This window comes from Micropterus salmoides, unplaced genomic scaffold (genome assembly GCF_014851395.1).
Source record: "Micropterus salmoides isolate LMB-PRFRI ecotype aquatic unplaced genomic scaffold, ASM1485139v1 Ms_hic_scaffold_3, whole genome shotgun sequence".
NCBI classification, from domain to species: domain Eukaryota; kingdom Metazoa; phylum Chordata; class Actinopteri; order Centrarchiformes; family Centrarchidae; genus Micropterus; species Micropterus salmoides.
In genome coordinates, this window is record NW_024042261.1 from 23,293,530 (window position 1) to 23,316,257 (window position 22,728).

General features: G+C 39.4%; 1 protein-coding gene across 1 annotated transcript; it reads right to left on the reverse strand.

The window, feature by feature from the left end:
• Positions 1-1,791: 1,791 nt before the first annotated feature.
• On the reverse strand, positions 1,792-6,903 carry LOC119883268 (uromodulin-like 1). The gene is made up of 2 exons (XM_038693835.1): positions 6,692-6,903; positions 1,792-1,999 (listed from the first exon to the last, which is right to left on the reverse strand). Exons 1-2 carry the CDS (start codon positions 6,871-6,873, stop codon positions 1,792-1,794), a joined length of 390 nt encoding a protein of 129 aa, XP_038549763.1. The 5' UTR covers positions 6,874-6,903.
• Positions 6,904-22,728: the final 15,825 nt, after the last annotated feature.

Here is a 22,728-nt window from a genome sequence, read left to right on the forward strand (position 1 = left end):
GTGAAGGTTTCAAGAAATGTGACTTAGCAATTTTGTAAAACTGTAATGGAGAAAAAACCATCCACTGTCACCCTGCCTGCTCTGACTTGCAAATGTCTCTGATAGTGTGGAGTAGCTTCTTTTACACTGTAAAATGCTCCCTTTAAGAATTTTTTTTTTGGAAAATAGAAGATAATTTATAAAGGGAACATTCTACAGTTTTGCAAATCCTTGTGAAACAGAAAGTATCTGCAATTAATTTTTTTGACTCAGCTTTCCACTCAGCTTTTCAGAGTACAGCTTTCCACGATAAACCCATGGATTGATTTGGACACAGTGAGTCACTAATCAATATGGCTCTTCTCCTCACATACTATAGATAAATGGCATGGTCATCGCTCATTTCCTGTCCTGCAGCATCTTCCGTGCATGCTCTGTTATCGCCAGTTGATCGTTTTTGTTTTAAGGCACAGCTAATAATTACCTATCTCCTCCGGGACAGTAGAATTCTTCACGTCTTTCAACATGGGACCAAAGGATATACGATTCCTGAGATTGGTGACAACAGCCTCTGGACCCTCTAAGGAAAATGCACTCCTCTGCTGAAGGCACTGCTTTAAAAAGACAAGGGAAATATGTCTCATGTGAGTATGAAAAATGATGAAGTCACAAACAGGTAATTAACTTTTTGGAAGAAGGATGGTGTTCATGATTATCATTGAAAATCGAGGGAACAATGCACAGAAGTAGTAATTGAAATAGTACAGGTGCACGTCTCTGATAAATATGGCCCAAATCTGTTTTCTTTGTGGTATTTTTGGGGGGATAAAAGGGCAGGAGAAGAAACATCTGTTTCAAATAGAGAGCTGGAAATAGGATTTTAGCTTGAAAGCAACACTCTCTCTTTTAATCTAAGCGGCCCACTCTGAGTTGGAGCAGTTCAAAGAAGGTAGTTGAAATATAATATATAGCTCTTATGTAAATGAAATGTGTCAGGAAAATATGTAGCCTGACATCAAGTGCCAAGAAAGAAACACAATTTCAAGGAACGATGGATGTACACAAAGAAATGTTGCGGATTATGTGGAAAAACATGACAGTTCACACTCTAAGTATATATGTCTTGTTATAGCAATGCATTTTTGACATCAGTAAACCAGCGCAAGCACCTATTATGGCCGTTACCCGCCGCAAAAAGCAAACAAACAAATACTGGTCTTTGCAGTACTAGAAAACAGGGCAGACACTAGAAACATCATCAAGAGAAGAGAAGAAGTGCTCCGCAAAGGGAAACATCACAATGAGTCTCCAGAGTTTATCCTTTGTTTCAGCTCTCCCCTCTCATGTGTAAATGTCAGATGACTCAGTTTTTCCCATTAAATCAGGGACCACATTCCCACAACAGGAGACAGCAGTCGGTATAAGCATGCTATGCTACTCTGCAAGTGTTATTCTGAAACTTCTGTCCTTCTGTTCCTGCATAATGACATGATGGATATTTAAGTTTGCATGTCTTTGGCTGTCAGTCTCAGTCATACTAGGTAGAGCTCCCTCTCTTCACATTTAGAAAGCGCTTTCTGTACCTCTGGCGGGATATTTTAATTATAATACACCTTCCTTGTATCTCTTGCTTGCAAATATTAATTCCTCTCCTACTTTTTCTATCGTATATGGCCATATATTAATTTACCTCTTCTCCAGTTCCTCACCCACCTTAGTCACCCGTCTTGTTCATCTCCCCAGCCCATTTACATCAACTTGTTTTCACAGTGTCACACCCCTTGACACTAAATTTAAATCACTCTCAGCTGCTCATTCTCTTATCCTCTCACTATCATTACACTGCACCCACTGCATCCTTACCCTTTCACAGTCAGAGCCGTTCCTCAGGCAGACACTGAGATCGCAGTGTAGGTACACTACTGAGTAATTAATCATTTGGAACAGACTGATGGTGAAGCTGGCACTGGTTGACAGGGCACTGGGCAGCAGTGTGATCCCCGCTGGTTCCGCTGCTAACCTGAGGCGGCAACACAAACACACAGTATAACCTTATCGGAGTAATTTTCCCTTGAAGGAAATAGTCAAATGTTTAAGCAGAAATGGTAAAATTTAAAATATCTTGTAGGTAAAGATGTCAATACAGCTGCCAACAGCCTTTGAATCCGTAGTGATCAATAAACATGAAAGCAGGAAAAAAAGCACAGACTAGCTATCTATTAATCATTTATATTGAATTTGGTTGAAAGCTTATGAGAAAAGATATCATGTTAGATAAAGGTCAGCTTTCACTTTATGTTGCTGTCAGATTAGCATCATTTCTCATGGTGCATAATGTTAATAGGTTGTCTATTTAAATTTAGCATTAGCATCTGGAATTTATTTACCAGTATGCTAATGTTTGGCTAGTTTACTTAGCATCTAAGGAGAGATATGTAATGATTTTAGGCTGACATTGAATGTTTAGCCATTGTCATTCATCCCACCTAGAAGAGATACAAAGTGTTTACATACACTGTATAACAGCCAGCCTATTCACATTTTGACATATTTTAGAGGTTGTGCATTTATACGACTGCTTCTCTCAGTGTGCGGGAGTACAGTGAATTTCCATCTATCTGAGATGCTGGCTCACGGAGATAACACCATCATCCTGCAACAGTCCTCTGTTTACTGAGCAGAGAATATTCAGCTCTTAAAAATTGACCTGCAACTTCCTGGATTGATATGAATTATAGAAGCACTCTTTCTCTAGTAAACACATTTGTAAGCAATGACAGTCTGGCCAGGCTGTGTGAAGGCAGTTAAAGATGAATGGAAGTATTTCTATAATGTTTATAAAAACCAAAAGTCAGGTTTTGCCATTCATTTTGAAAACCTCAGTCCAATTTCAACCATATTAGGCAGCATATGAAATAAAAACACCTGCTATTAAAGACTGAGGGCTTGTTTATTTTCATGAAATGCAGTCCAGATGGCTTCCCATAGATCAGTAAATGTACTGTAAATTTCCCACTGTGTTACTGCTGTATTTGCTGACTCTGCATATCTATATTTAGTTTTTAAACTACAGGAAAATACAGGTGCTGGTCATATTAGAATATCATCAAAAAGTTTATTTATTTCAGTAATTCCATTCAAAAAGTGAAACTTGTATAATGTATACATTCATTCCACACAGACTGATATATTTCAAGTGTTCATTCCTTTTAATTTTGATGATTATAACTGACAACTAATGAAAACCCCAAAATCAATATCTCAGAAAATTAGAATATTGTGAAAAGGTTCAATATTGAAGACACCTGGTGCCACACTCTAATCAGCTAATTAACTCAAAACACCTGCAAAGGCCTTTAAATGGTCTCTGTCTAGTTCTGTAGGCTACACAATCATGGGGAAGACTGCTGACTTGACAGCTGTCCAAAAGACGACCATGACACCTTGCACAAGGAGGGCAAGACACAAAAGGTCATTGCTAAAGAGGCTGGCTGTTCACAGAGCTCTGTGTCCAAGCACATTAATAGAGAGGCGAAGGGAAGGAAAAGATGTGGTAGAAAAAAAGTGTACAAGCAATAGGGATAACCACACCCTGGAGAGGATTGTGAAACAAAACCCATTCAAAAATGTGGGGGGAGATTCACAAAGAGTGGACTGCAGCTGGAGTCAGTGCTTCAAGAACCACCACGCACAGACGTATGCAAGACATGGGTGTCAGCTGTCGCATTCCTTGTGTCAAGCCACTCTTGAACAAGACACAGCGTCAGAAGCGTCTCGCCTGGGCTAAAGACAATGTAGTGAACAACGGTGTGGATTTGTGCACTTTATATTGAATAAATTTGGAGCTACTCCAAATTTCTCTCTCCTCCCCCAGAGAAGAAGGGGAGGGGTCAAAGTTGCTATCCCGACCATAGAACTGGCACCTTTTTGATTCCGAAGCTGATAACGCGGGGCCTGACTGTTAAACTGACAAAGAGACACAAACCAGCCATTGGCATTTCCCTGAACAGCCTATCAAAACTGGCCCCCCCACATATGTTTCCGTGGCAACTGACCTTATTCTTTGTTTATTACCACATCAAAAAGAAAAACCCCTGTCTCACCCAAGTGTGACATGGTCCAGACACTGAACTTTCAATGTAAAAAGGACTGCAGTCTCCAAAGACTCAAAGCATTTAATTAAGTTAATTAAATCTTTAGTTACCTGATTACGTTTGCCTCTATTTGAGTAGACATGTTACCATGTTGTTATTATCTGTTGTTGATATTAATGCTGAAAAGAAAGTTACTTGCAGTTTTTTTATTTTCAGCAAGACACTCCTTCATCTAATGTAATCAATGCTTGTTCATAATACTTTCATACAAAATTCCTTTAGAAATGATGACAAAGGAATGTTTTACTATACTCTTAAGGTTCCTAAGGAGAGACGATCTTGGATTTAATCCAAGCTTTCCTCATGTAACCTGAGCTCCCCCAAGTGGACGAAATAAGTATTACATGCCCTCGTTGGAAATGCCGTTAAATGTAAAAATATCCTGACCAATAATGTGACAATTGTTTCCTGTTATCAAATGCCTAGAACAGTACAACCGTCTGACCATTGAGGTTCGATTGTGGAAAATATTTGATTATAATACGTGCAGATAGATTTATTTTCTTTTAAACATTAAGTTTAGAAAGGCTGTCCCTCGGGAAACCTGAGACGCCCCCTGGGGAACCACGCCCCAGGCAACTAAAGAGCAACACAAGACCACTCGTTTTGCTCTCTCCGCTGCTCTGCTCGGCTCTGTGGATGCTTCAGCACGCGTCGGCGTGCCTCGCCAGGCAACGCCCTCAGAGTCGACCAGCGAAACAGGCCTTTTGTTTCGCTTGAAGCTACACACATGAAGTGCCGAGACATCGAGCTGCCCTTCAGTTTGTTTTTATTTTCTTTATTTCTTTTGTTTTGTTAAAGTTATCAGTCCGTTAAGTTACACTGGACTAATTCAGGAACGACCAAGTTCCATTTTAAGCCTTTTTCGTCGAGCCAACTTCACCAAGGTCAGACCAAGCCATGTGGTTTTCAATCAGACACGGAGAACCCCGGAGAATCCCTAGCAAAAAGCCAGGATCGGGCAGCTAGCGTGGGACCCGTGCAACAGGCCAAAAGCAGGCTGTCGACAAGCAGTAAGACTTAACACATATTCTATGATCAGATATTTCCTTTTTTTTAACTCCTAAACTCATAGCGTTAGCTTACTTTCATTAGTTCTTCTATGCCGTATGAGTCAAATGCTTCCCACAATCCATTTCTCATTGTTCAGCAATTGTTTAATTTCCCTGTATCCAACCATCTTTTTATCACATTAGTTAGAGAATAAATTCACTGTAATATTATCAAGAACTGTGTGTGTTGCCTATTTCTACGTCCCTGCCAAGAGAATTGACCCTTTAGATATGAGACTGACTGACTGATTTAAGATAATTGAGCGATTATTAACTAACTGATCACTAGTAATAATTGTATAATTATTAAAACTACCTAGAGGTCCGGAGGCTAGGATTATAACAACTCCGGTGGTGCCCTGAAACGAGGAATCTGGTTTGATTTTATGAATATTAAAATTCATAACTGGGTATCAGTTCTCATAAATTTATTAAATTGCATAACTAAATTTTAGGTTTGCTACAACAAAAAGGACTGGACTGCTGCTGAGTGGTCCAAAGTTATGTTCTCTGATGAAAGTAAATTTTGCATTTCCTTTGGAAATCAAGGTCCCAGAGTCTGGAGGAAGAGAGGAGAGGCACAGAATCCACGTTGCTTGAAGTCCAGTGAAAGGTTTCCAGTCAGTGATGGTTTGGGGTGCCATCTCATCTGCTGGTGTTGGTCCACTGTGTTTTCTGAGGTCCAAGGTCAACGCAGCCGTCTACCAGGAAGTTTTAGAGCACTTCATGCTTCCTGCTGCTGACCAACTTTATGGAGATGCAGATTTCATTTTCCAACAGGACTTGGCACCTGCACACAGTGCCAAAGCTACCAGTACCTGGTTGAAGGACCATGGTATCCCTGTTCTTAATTGGCCAGCAAACTCGCCTGACCTTAACCCTATAGAAAATCTATGGGGTATTGTGAAGAGGAAGATGCGATACGCCAGACCCAACAACGCAGAAGAACTGAAGGCCACTATCAGAGCAACCTGGGCTCTCATAACACATGAGCAGTGCCACAGACTGATCGACTCCATGCCACGACGCATTGCTGCAGTAATTCAGGCAAAAGGAGCCCCGACTAAGTATTGAGTGCTGTACATGCTCATACTTTTCATGTTCATACTCTTCAGTTGGCCAACATTTCTAAAAATCCTGTTTTTGTATTGGTCTTAAGTAATATTCTAATTTTCAGAGATACTGAATTTGGGATTTTAATTAGTTGTCAGTTTTAATCATCACAATTAAATGAAATAAACATTTGAAATATATCAGTCTATATCTGTGTAATGATTGAATACAATATCAAAGTTTCACTTTTTGAATGGAATTACTGCAATAAATCAACTTTTTGATGATATTCTAATTATATGACCAGCAACTGTACATTTTTCTGAGCTATTTGTCGTCGTATTATTTGGCTTGAATGAAACATTTACCCTAAAATCAAAAGCCAGCAAACCCCACCCATCTTAACATACAACAAAAAATTCTCTTCAGTCTGTTTCAGTCATTCCTGTGTACCTGGAGAAAAGGCAGCAGGTGGAGTTGTTGAGGTCAGGCTGGATGGTTGGAGACAGGCAACATGAGGTGACATCAAGGTTTATCCGACTGTTGTTTGTCTTCAAGTTGATGACCACTCTGAGGTTGCCCATGGCAGGCACAACATCACCAGGCTCTACACCTCTCCCCAGGTTCAGACTCATCTCTGCTGTGTAGTTCCCACTGCCACACAGCTCATCTGAAACTTCTGTCACCCTGGCGATAGATTGATATTATTGCAAAATAAAGCAATGGTATGTAATATTTGACTACTTACCTAATGAAGATCTTTACTAACAGACCATACCAGTAATTTCACTTGTTTTGGGCCATTAAACACATTTAAAAATAAAATTATATTAAAAATCACATTCATTATATTACAGGTGAGTATGACCTGAGAAGATGTTTTAGCAGGTTTTATATATTCTGAGATTGATATCTTATCTTCCAGGTAGAAGAAGTTATTTGCTGTTTGCTGCACTATGAAAACTAACTTTAGAGAGCTGAAACTGGTAACACTTTCTATGAAGGTCTTTGCTATAATGACTTATGCATATATTTATAACACAATATAATGCGTCCATAAGACATTATAACAATTGTTATAATCACTTACAAACATGCATCAGGCGCTATAGCAAAGTTCATAGCGTATTATGGCCTTTTGATTTAATGTTTTATAACTAATATTAATACCAGTTTATGTCAATGTGCGGCAAGAATCTCCGACCATGTTCCATAACACATTATAACCACCGACTCTGCCTCGTTATGAATACACTGTTAGGGTTTGTGGTGTGGAGTGGGTTGGAGGACCCAAATGCAGGACGCAAAGCAGAGGTGGTACAGTTCAAAGGAGATTTATTCCAACAAACAATAATAAATGTCATCAAGTATACAGTGATGAATTTAATTCCTTTGAAGTTCTCACTCTTAAAGTTGGAGGGCTGCAACCTATCATATTTGTTATAATTTATCGCCCCCCAAAATCACCTGGAGGATTTTTATCAGAACTTCCTGAGTTTTATCTACTCTGGTTTTAAATTATGACAGAGTTGTTCTTTATGGCGATTTTAATATTCATGTTGATGACCCCAACAATGTTAATGCAACTTACTTTTTAAATATGGCCACTTCTTTTAACTTCAAACAACATGTCAAAGGGCAAACACATAACCGTGGTCATACACTGGGCTTGGTTTTTACCCTGGGTGACAGCATTTCCTCTGTGGAATTAGTGGACATTACCATATCTGACCACAAATGTATTGTTTTTAGCTGCGATTCACCTGTTACTCATGCCGCCTCACCAAGCTCTGTGTGTTCTCACATCTTTAATGATCACTTCAATCATATCTGCTTGTTGTCACTAAATATTACTGCTCCTCTAAAGGTTAGGCCTACATTTAAAGCTAGTAAGCAACCCTGGATAAATGACATTATTCGCAGCCTAAAAAGGGAATGCAGGAAAGCAGAGCGCAGATGGAAAAAATCCAGTCTCCAAGTCCATTACTTCAGTCTGAAGGATTTATTAATTAACTACAATAACATGGTTAAGGATGCGAGAACACACTATTTTTCTGAACTCATTACTACACATAAACACAATCCCAGGTTTCTGTTTAAGACTGTGGATCAGCTGGTAAACCCAACCCCTCCTTGTGCCTCAGCTGGAAGTAATGATGACTGAATTGTTTTTATCATATTTTACCAATAAGGTGGTGTCAATCAGAGCCTCTATTACCCCCATGGCCTCTTACTCAGAGATTCCTCACCAGCAACAAGAGAGTTTTGACCAGTTTTATCCCATCAACTTGTCTGAGCTTTTAAAAACAGTATCACAAATGAGAGTGTCCTCCAGCCCACATGATGTAATACCTACAAAGTTTTTACTGAAAGTAATAGATTCTGTTGGGCCCCATTTGATCTCTGTTTTCAACAGCTCCCTATCTACTGTTTGTGTCCCTGATTATTTTAAAACAGCTTGCGTGAACCCCACTTTTAAAGAAACCTGGTTTAGATCCCTCCCTCCAACAAAATTTTAGACTAATTTCAAAACTGCCTTTTATTGCAAAGATTCTAGAAAGAATTGTGTCCAAACAGCTGCTCACTGTACTGGAAAATAACAAATTTGAAAAGTTTCAGTCTGGTTTCAGGAAGTACCACAGCACTGAGACTTAAAGTCACCAATGACCTTTTAATGTCTGCTGATGAAGGTATGTGCTCAGTCCTGGTACTCCTGGACCTTAGCGCTGCTTTTGAAACCATTGATCACAACATCATGTTAGACAGACTGAGGCACTGGGTGGGGATCTCTGGTACTGCCCTAGAATGGTTTTCATCCTACCTGTCAAATAGGAAGTTTTGCGTGTCTGTAAACAACTATGTCTCTTCGTTCTGTCCAGTTAAATTTGGTGTGCCTCAGGGATCGGCCTTAGGACCCATTTTGTTTTCCTTGTATCTGCTTCCCCTTGGACATATTATCCATAAACATGGCATTTCTTTTCATATTTATGCTGATGACACAAATGTACTTGCCCGTCAGATCCACAGACCCTGGAATGCTGAGTTCACTTAACAACTGCCTTTGTGAAGTTAAAAAATGGATGTCAAATAATTTCCTTCAGCTGAACTCAACAAAACAGAAATCCTGGTCATCGGGTCCCAGCAGATGGCAAAACAAATACTGCCATCTGCTGGTTCCCTAGTAAATCACATTAAGCCTGTTGCAAAGAACCTTGGTGTCTGGTTTGATAGTAATTTAAATTTCGAGCAGCACATCACAAAGCTTGTTCAATCATGTTTTTATCAACTTAGAAATATAGCAAAAATTCGATCTATGTTAACTTTTAAGGACACCGAGACCATTTTACACACCTTCATCTCATCACAACTGGATTACTGCAACAGCCTTTTCACTTGTTTATCCCAAAAATCCTACTGATCAAGTCCAGACTGTCCAGAACTCAGCTGCCAGGATTTTAACCAGAACAAAGAAATATGACCACATTACCCCTATTTTAGCTTCACTACACTGGCTCCCAGTATGTTTTAGAATTGACTTTAAAATTTTATTGATCACTTTTAAAGCTCTTCATGGCCTCTCGCCTTGTTATATTTCTGACCTTTTAGTCCCATACACACCGGCACGTACCTTGAGATCCTCGGGCAGAGGTCTGCTATCTGTTCCAGAGTCTCGACTGTAAACTAAAGGGGACAGAGCGTTTGCAGTCAGGGCCCTGAGGCTCTGGAACAGCCTGCCCGAGGAAATCAGGTCGGCTGAGTCAGTGAACTCTTTTAAGTCCCTTCTTAAAACATACTTTTATAGGAGAGCCTTTCCCGATCTTATTTGACTTTATTTTATCCCTTTTATTTTAATGTATTTTACTAATTTTATATTGATCTTAAACGTGTATTTTAGTCTTTTCAGTGTTTTCTTGCTTTTATCTTGTATTGTTTTTGTATTATTGTTTTGGGGGTATTATTGTCTTTACACTTGTTAAAGCACTTTGTAACTTGTTTTTGAAAAGTGCTCTACAAATAAAGATTCAACTAATCCAGACACCATCGGACATATCATCACTAAACTAACACCAACAAGGAACAGAGACTGAAGCTGGGATTAAAGAGAACACAGAGCAGAACAAGGGCAAAATACCACAGAAGTGCATAGACCAAAACTAAACCCTAACATTGAACTTAAATGAGAGAAACAGAGGCAAACAGAAGGACACACGAAACAATGGCAAAACTCAGAAACCTACAGGGCAAAAATACAACTCATAACATACACTTTAGTCACCATTTACAATTAGTGATATAAAATGGAATAATAGCTTATAGTAATGTTTAAAGTTATATAGCATGTCTTTGTTTGCTTTAAGTAAGATGTTAAAATATCTATCCCTGTATAATATATTACAGGTGGACATAATACCATATGAACTAATTGTACGACCTTATAACACGTAATTGTTTGCTTTAAGTAAAGTGACACACATTTTGTGCAGGAAAACAACTTTTATTTATGTTCCTTCACTTTATGAACAATCTGTATGAATTTTGAACATTTTGCAGTTTAGCACAAAAACACAACATAATTACATCAAGGACACCCATTCTCAGGGTGGTGAAAGATCGCTCAAGAGAAGACCTTGTAGTGAACAACGGTGTGGATTTGAACATTTTACATTGAATAAATTTGGAGCTACCCTAAATTCCTTTCTCCTCCCCAGAGAAGAAGGGGAGGGGTCAAAGTTGCTATCCCGACCATAAAACTGGCACCTTTTTGATTCCGAAGCTGATAACGCAGGGCCTGACTGTTAAACTGACAAAGAGACACGAACCAGCCATTGGCATTTCCCTGACCAGCCTATCAAAACTGCCCCCCCCCCCCACACACACACGTTTCCGTTGCAACTGACCTTATTCTTTGTTTATTACCACATCAAAAAGGAAAACCCCTGTCTCACCCAAGTGTGACATGGTCCAGACAACTTTCAATGTAAAAAGGACTGCAGTCTCCAAAGACTCAAAGCATTTAATTAAGTTAATTAAATCTTTAGTTACCTGATTACGTTTGCCTCTATTTGAGTAGTTATGTTAACTGTTGTTGCTATCTGTTGTTGATATTAGTGCTGAAAAGAAGTTACTTGTGCAGTGTTTTTATTTTCAGCAAGACACCCCTTCATCTGATCTAATCAATGCTTGTTCATAATACTTTCCTACAAAATTCCTTTAGAAATGATGACAAAGAAATGTTTTACTATACTCTTAATCGCCAGCTTGAATTTAAGGATGAATCAACAATATTCCCAGTTCCTAAGGAGAGACAATCTTTGATTTAATCCAAGCTTTCCTCATGTAACCTGAGCTCCCCCAAGTGGACGAAATAAGTATTACATGCCCTCGTCGGAAATGCCGTTAAATGTATAAATATCCTGACCAATAATGTGACAATTGTTTCCTGTTATCAAATGCTTAGAACAGTACAACCGTCTGACCATTGAGGTTCGATTGTGGAAGATGTTTGATTATAATACGCGCAAATAGATTTCTTTTCTTTAGACATTAAGTTTAGAAAGGCAGTCCCTTGGGAAACCTGAGACGCCCCCTGGGGAACCACGCCCCAGACAACAAAAGAGCGACACGCGACCTTGCTTCTCTCTTCTCTTCGCTGTTGGCTCTCTTCAGGAGGAAAATATTGATGTTATGAATCTTCAATTATGAATTCATAATTGGGTATCAATTCTCATAAATTTATTAAAAATGCATAACTAAAAATTTAGGTCTGCTACAACCTGTTGCCGGCCAACATCATGTAAGAAGAGGCTCAGATGTTGTCACAGATGAATGGCGAGCTGGACAGGCCCTAACATATGCAGTGGACAATTAAAGACAACCACTTCACAAAACGTAGCCTATTAAAAGACATTTTAAAGTAATTGAATGGGAATACTGTTTGGGCAGTAAGAATGAGAATCTCTTGGCACCTCACGATTCGATTTGATTACAATTCAGAGGGCAGCGATCCATCTTGATGTATTTTCTTTTCTGTGTAAATTCTGGATAATTAAGGAAAATATTATATATATTTATATTATAAATATATGAAGTTACTTAGTAAGTTGTCCGTCAGGCAGACAGTGTAGGTCACAGTGTGACCGTTAAGTCTGTTATTTCCGCAACTGCTGGAAAAGTGAAGGCGGTTAGCGCTAGCTAACGGATCCCCGGTCAGTAAAGCACGGTTTTGGCTGCAGTGTAACGTTAGCTAAATTAGTAATGGAGTAATGTTAATTAGTTGCGTGCCATTACTGCCTAACTTGTTAAGGAATGAGAACAGCAAGTTGAAGCTAAACTGTTGTCCTGTACACATACTGTACATCCTGCTAGTTAAATTATATTTCAGTGTCCAGAGGAGTCGGACAACTGGTTATTAAAGGAAGGACGCTGGTGACCACGGAGGAGCTGAGGCTACTAAAGTAAATCAGGGATGTAAACTAGTCCTTTTAAGCAGTTGAGGAGACATTTCTTTTGAATTTTAATGTGTAAACGAAATGCTTAATAATTATCCAGAATTTACAAAAAGAAAATGCATCAAGATGGATCGCTGCCCTCTGAATTGTAATCAAATCGAATCGTGAGGTGCCAAGAGATTCTCATCCCTACTGCCCAAACAGTATTCCCATTCAATTACTTTAAGATGTCTTTTAATAGGCTACGTTTTGTGAAGTGGTTGTCTTTAATTGTCCACTGCATCTGTTAGGGCCTGTCCATAGGCTCGCCGTTCATCTGTGACAACATCTGAGCCTCTTCTTACATGATGTTGGTCGGCAACAGGTCTTCTCTTGAGTGATCTTTCACCACCCTGGGTGTCCTTGATGTAATTATGTTCATGAAGTGTTGAAAATTCATACAGATTGTTCATAAAGTGAAGGAACATAAATAAAAGTTGTTTTCCTGCGCAAAATGTGTGTCACTTTACTTAAAGCAAACAATTACATGTTATAAGGTCTTATAATTAGTTCATATGGTATTATGTCCACCTGTAATATATTGTACAGAGATAGATATTTTAACACTTTACTTAAAGCAAACAAATACATGCTATATAACTTTAAACATTACTATAAGCTATTATTCCATTTTATATCACTAATTCTAAATTGTGACTAAAGTGTATTCATAACGAGGCAGAGTCGGTGGTTATAATGTGTTATGGAACATGGTCGGAGATTCTTGCTGCACATTGACATAAACTGGTATTACTATTAGTTATAAAACATTAAATCAAAAGGTCATAATACATTATGAACTTTGCTATAGCGCCTAATGCATGTTTGTAAGTGATTATAACAATTGTTATAATGTCTTATGGACGCATTATATCGTGTTATAAATATATGTCATTATAGCGATGACCTTCATAGAAAGTGTTACCCCGAAACTTGCTTGAGACATTTAATCAATCACAGTGAACAGTTTCAGTTCTTGTATCTTTTGTCTCCTCCAACTCTGTTGGTGCATCAAAGGATGCACTGACATCTGACAGTTCAGATTAGCTGCCAACCAGCATCCTAATCGTTACATTCAGTAAACAAGAATCCACAGTCTACAGCCACACTAGTGGCTCTGTGGGGCTGGACATGTGCTCATGTGGTGCTTTAAGCTAAATGCTAATGTAAGCATGCCAACATGCTCACAAAGACAATGCCAAAATGCTGATGTTTAGCAGGTATGTTTACCACGTTTGCCATCTTAGTTTAGCATTCTAGCATGTTAACATAATTGCTAATTAGCACACTACACAAAGCAGGTCATTTTACCATATGGCAATATTAATTTAGGGGTGAAATAAAGCAGTTCGCAGTGATGGATGATCTTAACTTAATAGGACTATACTTAATAGCATAACTCGTGCAATATCATCAGTATGGTTCTTTAATTTGATAATGTATAAAATAATAGGATACACAATAAGATTACCCAGAGAGATAAAGATGAGATGTGGTCCTTCTCCTGTATTTCAGCCTTGGCAGATCTGATACAGACCGTGGATCTGGCAGTAACCGCCTGTGCCCAGATTGTTGTACTGCCATCTCTTCTTTAGCCACAGCAGGCGCTGACCTGGTGGCATTTTGTGCCTCAGATATCTCAGCTTTGGATGCTCCTTTATTTAATTGTGTTTTTGTGTTTATTCCAGTGAGCAGTGTCTGCTCAGTAGTCTTTGTAGTGATCTCTGCAGTAGTTGCTTCAGCTTCAGATAAAGTGAGCTCTGCTGCAATAGCCTCCTGAGCTTCAGAGATGTCGCTGGGAGAGTGCTTTTGTGTTGTTTTCTCTACAAACTGAGGCTGCTCAAGTGTCCCACTTCTCTCCAAATGATCAGTTTCAACAAGTACTCTCCATGTTTTTGTTACTTTCTTTGTCTCATTAACAGTGGCATGGTCATGATCAGATTTGCCGACAGCAGGCGAAAGCACTGCATAGTCGAGGCTGGTGGCAGGTGGTGTAGCCTTTCCAGGTACAGGACAGTCAGTGCTACAATTGCCATTTTCTGGTTTTGTGTCAGGGGTTTGTGCTGCATTAAAATCCTCTCTTCTTGTGTTTCCAGCTTGTGTTTTATGCATTTTCTCTATAGTGGTGCCTGCCCCAATTGTTGTTTCAGTAGTCTCGCCTGACTTAGCACAGCTAATTGTCCTACAGCTGGTTTTATTAATAATCTCTTTAGGCGAAATCCCTGTAGGTGGTATGGAATCAGTCACACCTCCGAGTATCTCTTGACTTACTGAAGTCTTTTCAGGTAATGCATGTTTCTTATGTTGGTCTGCTCGGTCCAATGTATGTCCTGAAACCTTAGTCCTCTCAGGTAGATGATGTTTGGCTTCAAAAGCACTCTTTGTTGTCATGGCTGTTTTGATGCCTTTAATATATTTCACTCTTTTAACTATGGTAGGTGTTGTGTCATGGACCCCTCCAGCTCTGTGGGCAGCTTTCAGCAAACCTGTTTGGATGCCCTGCCCAGGATGATTGATGGGTTGTGTTATAGTCATCATGCCAGGTGGGGCATGCTGGCTTTGTTCAATAGCCTGTACAGAAATTTCATGCTCAGGCTGCTCTACACTCTGTGTTTCTGTTGTGTTTTTTCTTTTCACAGCAGGGGTGAGTTTATTAGTAGTGGGAGTTGCGAGGTGCTCTCTCAGAGACAAAGGCTCAATATGGCTATTGGACTGTACTATACGCTCAACATGTGCAGCCTGATGTGACTTTTCAATAACAACTTGCGTATTCTCACTAGTGGTCAGCATTGGTTCATGAGCTTCAGCGGACACAATCCTACCCCTTGTGTTGCTACTCGGTGCACGAGACACAAAATCATTGGTTTTAGTTGTGGTTATCTGAAATTCAGTAGTCACATTCATTATCTGGTCAGCAGTCTGCTGTGTAGATATATTGGGGACCTTAAGGTCACTTCTCAAATGAATGTGTGGATCAGGGGGAGCGTTGTCACCTGCAGTGCCTCGTGGTGTGGAAGGATAATGTTGCTTTTCAGTTGTTCTTGCTGCATGATATTTCGCATCAAAAATAGCATTGTTAGTCACATCATTAGTCTGTATTTTACGTATATATGGCCTACTATCAGACTCAATAAATGCATTTGTGCCAGATTGTGCCTGGAGATCGTTTGTTTTAAGCACAGGTGTAGCAAAATCATTTGCAACAGCCACAAAATCCTCCATTATTGGGTGGGTGGTCTGAATTATAAACATGCTGGGCATAGTGCTTGTTTCATTATAACCTTCTACCTGTGAGTGATGATTATTCTCGAGGGTAGTTTTCACTGTGTTGTTTGCTTCATCATCACCATCTACACTGAGCAGGTCATTGTGGTTGTTCTCATTAGAGTTTTTTAAAGCTGGCTTCTCAGTATGTTTTATAGACAAAGAGATGAATTCATCAGTTTTACTGGCTTGGTGTTTACTCCTGCCAGTTGTTTGTGCTTTAAAAGGGGAACCGTTCTTTTCATCTCTGTTCTCTTCCATTTGCTTTGTGACTACATCTGCATGCTTAACTGCTGAGGTCACCATATTTTGTACCCTCTCCTTAGTTTGATTTGTCTCATCAGCACTCCCCAACAAGGGCTCAGCATGGCCACTTCCACTATTTGCATTTTCAGCGTCAGACTTGGCCCTCAATATTTCTTTCTCTGAGGCTGATCTTGTTAGGCCTGTCAGGCAACGGGTGCCAGGTAAACTGTCCCCTCCATACGGCGTGAGATTTAGCAGTGGTGACATGCTGCGGAGAGGAAACTGATAGGTTTTTGCTTTAGGGCTCATCGATGCCATTAGAGTCTGTCCAGATTTCTGCTCCGAATGGGCTGTCTGCTCTGACAGCTTAAATGACCATGGCTGGCTGGAAGTCATGTAAGAAGAGGAGGCGTGACTTCTCTGAGGGGCAAATTGCCCTTGGTGAGGCTGCAACTGGCCTATGGAGATGTGGGCCTCAGATGACAAGGCTGCAGCTGTGGGTGGCCTGATAGATGAGTCATTATACATCTGCTGGGGTGGAGCAGGATTCACTGAAGTAGATTTATTTAATTCTTCAGTCATGTTAGAGGTTAAAGAGTCCTTGACATTGGGTTCAAATAAATGGGCTGGTATAACATGTTTTGCTTGCTCTCCCTCTTTTATAGCCTGTAAAAGCAAACTTGCCATCGAAACTGAAGTACTAAATTTATGCCTATGATCTGAGATGCTGTAAATAATTGATACACTGAGAGTAGAACTATTTACCGTAAAGTGGGGCTGAGCTCTCAGGAAGCCAGCTGTGACTGCCAGTCGTGGGGTGGTGAGTGACAACATATTGCTGATACTGTTTAGTACAGGCTGTGCTGATTTAGATGCACTGCTGTGGGTGGGAATTGTTGGCTTCAGTGCATCAATAAATTTTGAAGTGTTAACTCCAAATGTTTGAGAGAGTTTTGGGACCATTTTTTGTATGGTAGTCACAGAAAACGTAGTCTCAACAACTTTGTTCTGAGTACTTTCTTTAGTAAGTGAAGGCGTAGCTCCATGCTGTGTAAGCATAGCCCTGTGGGTAGAGAGATGAGGTTTAATCTGTGTGTATGGCTCTTTGGGAAAAGATGTTAATCTTGATAGTTTCGGGCTCTGAGATCTCAGAGTTGAGTGTAGTGGTCTGAGATTGCTTGTCACTGGCTTATTTTTCATTTCCACAATTTGTGCAATATTTTCAACCAAATGAATACCTTTGTGCTCAGTAGTTCCCAACTGTTTAATCAAACTGTGGCAGGAAGACAGGTTTGTAACAGTGTACCCTTTGTCTCTGTTAGTAGTAGGTCCAAGGGGAACGTTTGTCATGTCCCCTCTCACAATTTCCCTGTTATGCTTAATGTCTTCCTTGCTCATTGTTTCCTTTCTTCGAGCCTCTGCTCCTTCCTTTGTCAAAGGCTGCTTTTCAGCTACATCTTTGTTGAAATTGTTTGTGTTTATTTTAGTCGCACCTGTTTTTTCAGCACTTTCTCCTTCCTTCACTTCCCCTTGTCTTGGATCTTTGTCTTGTCTCAAAGTTACATCCTCCTCTCCTATGGTCCCTCCACCTTCATCTCTACTTGTCTTGCCCTCATTCTCATCCATTCTATCCTCCTCCCTGCCTGCATTTATATTTATGTCTACTCCAGGATTAATTATTTTTTCTTGTTTCCCACTTTCCATCTCATCTAATCTAAATAATTTGTCCCATCTTGATTCTGAAAGAAAAAACTTCACAGGCACAGTAACTTTTCTTGTTGTAAAGGCTGGAGTTTGTGATCCTTTCATAACTGGTTCCTTCACTGGCCTTGAGGGATCAACAGAAGACTGTTTAACAATGCTGTTTGCAGTGATAAATGTCCGGTGGGACTTTTGCTTATCTGTCAGGTATCTTTTTGTGGTTACAGATGCAAGCTTGATGGCAGAATCCTTTAGTAACAAAGTCAACATGGGTTCTTTGGTCTGAGTGCTTGGTTTAGCTGGTGTTTGGCTCCTCAATACAGAGATCAAAGAATCCGCTCTCTCCGTCAGAGAGTGAGACTCAGGATTTTGACTGCAGAAGTGGTTGGCTCACTAAGGTTGAAGGATATTATTGTGCTTTGAGTTTCAATCAACCTCATTCTTGCAGTTGGATGTGATGCAGCACTGTGATCACTACCTTCTGGAAAAACACTTTTCGGACCGCTGTGGAAAGCTTTAGCGATGCCAGGCGTATTGCTTACTGACCCACTGCTGAAGTCAAAAGGTTGGATTTTAATAAATACATTTTTGAAGTGTGTTGGGAGACCATGGGAAGCATTTTTGTTATTCTTACTGAGATATATCATTTTTGAGTGTGGGTCCCCGATGCTCACATTTTTTTCGAACATCATTTGTTCTCCATTTTTTACTGGTTTTCCTGCAGCATAAAGTGACTTTGATGAGCGATAAAGCGCAGTGGTTGTTGAAATAGGTCTCTCTGTTACTAAAGTTTCACTAGGATTGGTGTTCCTCGCTTGTATCTTGGTGTCTTTTTGTGTTACTGATGACATCTCAGCAAGGGGCCGTATGCCAACTGTTCCTGTATCTGAGAGAGAAGATTTGATTTGGAAATTATTCAAAATGCCATGACTGTAATTCACAGTTTTATTGACGGATAAAGGAGGAAGTGTCACATTATAAACTAGTTGTTCCCTCATACTGAAACTAGAATGCTTTGTAATGTTTTGGTGACTGATATCTTTGTTCAGCAATTCTTCAACAGGCTGTTGATGTAAAGTGGGTAATGAGGTTGTAAATTGATTAAAATCTAAGGCAACCCCCTCTGTAAGAAAGTCTGAAGAACCATCGGGTGACAGTGCAGGAACAGCCACAGATTTCTCAATGGACACTGCTCTTCGATTTTTCAGGCAGGTCAAACACAAGCTTGTCACAGTGTTTCCTCTAGCTGAATCTTCTGCTGTGTTGCTTTGGAAGATGGACTGCATCGTACTGAACAAATGCTCATTTCTTGCCAGGTATGAGAGTCCCCTTTCATCCTTGCCTTGAGATCGTTTGCCATCATTGTCATTACGCAGCATGGCCAGGTTATCAATTACACGAGGATGGGATGCAGATAGGATTGGAACTCCCGGCCCTCCGTCAGCAGATGTGAAAGTAATAGAGTCAGTCTTTCTCTGATTCCTGTTATCAAGCAGAGTGTGGAGCCAAAGAGAGGCTTTCACTGCATTTGCGGAGAAATGGACCTCTGGCTCAGAGGTGCCATTCATCTTTGATTCAAATGCTGCTGGTGTAGACGAGAAAACAATCTTCTCATAATTAGAGATCAATGGCATATCTGATTCACTGTGGATTCTCATAGCTAATGGGTTGTCTCTTGATATGGGAGAGTCTGGACCATTTCTGGAAACAAAATGCCTTCCCCTCGTTGAGGCAATTGTAGCGAGTGCTTTTGTGATTTGTGTTCTTTTGTAAGGTGCCGTTGGTCTGGTATCAAAGAGGACCGCCCCTAGACTCTTGGCCGTCACTGCCAGTGCAGTGTGTTGACGTGTGCTCTCTGTAGGTATTGCTTCTGTGCCATGACCGATTGTGTTTTCCTTTTTCAAAAGCAGATCTGTTGTGACAGTTATGCCTTTTGTTTGTTCTGTGTGGTGACCTTGGAAATCTTCGTTTTCTGCCCTGACTACACAGAAAAAAACCTCAAATCACTCAAATTTCTTACCCGAAAGATGTATAGTACTAAGTACTGAAAAATAAATTTAGATTAATTAGTATTGTAGATTCATGCTGTCTTGTCTGCTGTATAGGAGTTGATTAAAATTAATGTTGAAATGTTGCATTATTTTAAACATTAAAATTTAATCAAATTTAAAAGGCTTGCTAGTGCTAGTGCTTTGATCCCACTGAGAATCAACCAGGGTTACATTTCATGTTAGCAAGTAATGCTGTCAGGGTGGGATGTGAAAATTAAATAACTTCCAAGTGAATAAATAGTACATCATGAGATCCATTGATATTCAACACATATAAGAGTGTCAGGTTACTCCAAAAACACTAGCTAGAAAGGAAGGAGTTCCAATAAATGCTAGTCTGCAGCTCTGTCCAGACTGGCATGTTATCATGATTTAGATAACATTATTAGATTTATTATCATTATTAAAGTACCCTTTGTTTTTAACTAAAGGTGTTGCAGAGATATATTTTTGTGAGTGGGTCCACTTATCATTAGTATCACATATATGCAATAAGAACACGGGTGACGTTAAATATTTCTGCTGTCTATGGAGGCCTATAATGGGATTTATGGTGGATTTATGCCTCTCTGTTGGCTCAGCTGGATGGATGGATTTCACCAGTTGATTGGCATACCATAGGTAGCAAAAGACCACAAAATATAAATTAGTCTAGCACTGGAACATAAAAAACAATTAAAGGTGGGGTATGCAAGCCTGGAGATCCAATACCATGACAAATACCATGATATAGAGCGGAATCATAGCTGGAATATTGTTGTGTGGCTCGGTCTGAGCCACTTTGTTTGTTTGCCTGACGGTTTGTTTGCTGTGTACAAACACTCAGAGCTCACAGCTAGCGGACGGTGAGGAAATATTCCAACTTTGAGCAGCCCAAGCTAACCAATCACAAGACTGTTGGTGGATTTTGCAAATGTTTCCTGCGGTAGAAAATGTGTTTGACAGTTTGATGAATGATGCAAACAAAATGGTTTACACTCCAACCTCCACAGGGTACCTTTAATAATTTCAACCCTGTTGTGAAACAAAGTCCATCCATCCATCCATCCATCCATCCATCGTCAACCGCTTAACCTGCGTACAGGGTTGCGGGGAAACAAAGTCAGAGAAGTTAATTAAATTAATTATATTGTTAATAATATTGACACCGTGTGACTGATGTGACTAAGATATTTGTTTTTACTGTTTATTGCAGCACTAATAATATTAATAGGGAGCTTTACAGTGAAATAAATTTTTGAAGCGAATTTCTAGTCTGGTGTCAGATATCAATTTAGATGATGAACTATGAGGAAGGCAATGACAGCGTTTGTATTGTATAAGATGTTATATTAAAACATAGAAGAAATGATCAAGGAAAGTGCAGGAGGCAAAATGATCTAATTACATTCACACTGCTGTAAGTAGTGATATTTTCCTAACATATATTATATTAAGTATATTATGTTAAGATAAAGTTGTGTGTCAGCCACAGTGAGATGCAGACCTACTTATTTACTATTACTATTTCAATATTTCACTGTTTAGTTGTTGATTTTATTTTTTATTTTATTTTTCTATTGATTAAAGTGATTAAATCAAGTGAGTGATTAAAATAAATTTATAGAGAATGTTGGATTTTGGGCTACTACGTGAAAAAGACCATTTAAAGCCATTCAGCTCCTATTTGCTTTTTCATGTTTAAACTGCATATAAAAACTCCTTATAAATGTTTTTTGCTTTAAATTTAAAAAACAACAATGTGTATTATGTTTCAAATTCAGCATTTACCAACAGTGCAAATGTGCTGGAACACAATGGAAGTAAAAACAGTAAAATGAACAAAAATATGAAAAATACATACCTGTAAGCAGGAACAGTCCTAGTGTGAAACAGTAAAGCCTCCTCATTTCTGTTCAGTCTTGTTTAGTCAATAACTATCGCCCCGGTAAATAACTGTTCTTACTACTGTTTGGTCCTACTGAGCAGACGGTATCAGTTGTATCATCCCTTACAGGGAGCTTTTGTCCTCTGCAGTTCATTTATACATGGATTACATTTCTCAGTCACCGTTCCTTTGACAGTCACTGCAGTCACCACGTAGCCAAGTGGTACAAGAGAACAGAAATTACATCTCTATTTATGCCAAATTGTATTAGTTTATGGTAATATGAATAAACATCCTTCTCTTCACTTTAACTCTATTACAAACTTCAGATTAATTGCTATTTCTATTGGTCCTACATGAAAAGTCAAGAGATCACCAAATTCATAAGGCATGGGCACCATAGATATCTGTGCCAAATGTCATGGCAGTCCATGCAATATTTGTTGAAATATCTTACTAAAAACAAAAATGTCAACCTCATGATGGCATAAGAAGAAAAAAAGTCACGGTATCATCAAAGTCAGTAGGCTTTTTTCCTCTTGGGAACCATAAATTTCATGGCATGGTAACATTTCATGGCAAATTATCCAGTAGGATAGCTGTCGAAATGTTTCAGTCTGGATCAGAATGATGGAGTCACTGACCAACACACCACCATTGCCATCCCAAGAATCCTTTTTTATTCTTTTTTAAGGTGTAATAAAGCTGTGCCCATACTAGTAAAGTGTTATCATGATTCTTTTGATGCCAGCCTTTTCAACAGGGCTATCCAGCCACAGGTTTGTGCATACTAGCGCTCATCATTCCTGCTCCATTTGTCTCTCCCAGTACTCTACAAGTCATCACCAACATTATGCTAGCAGAGTTATAACT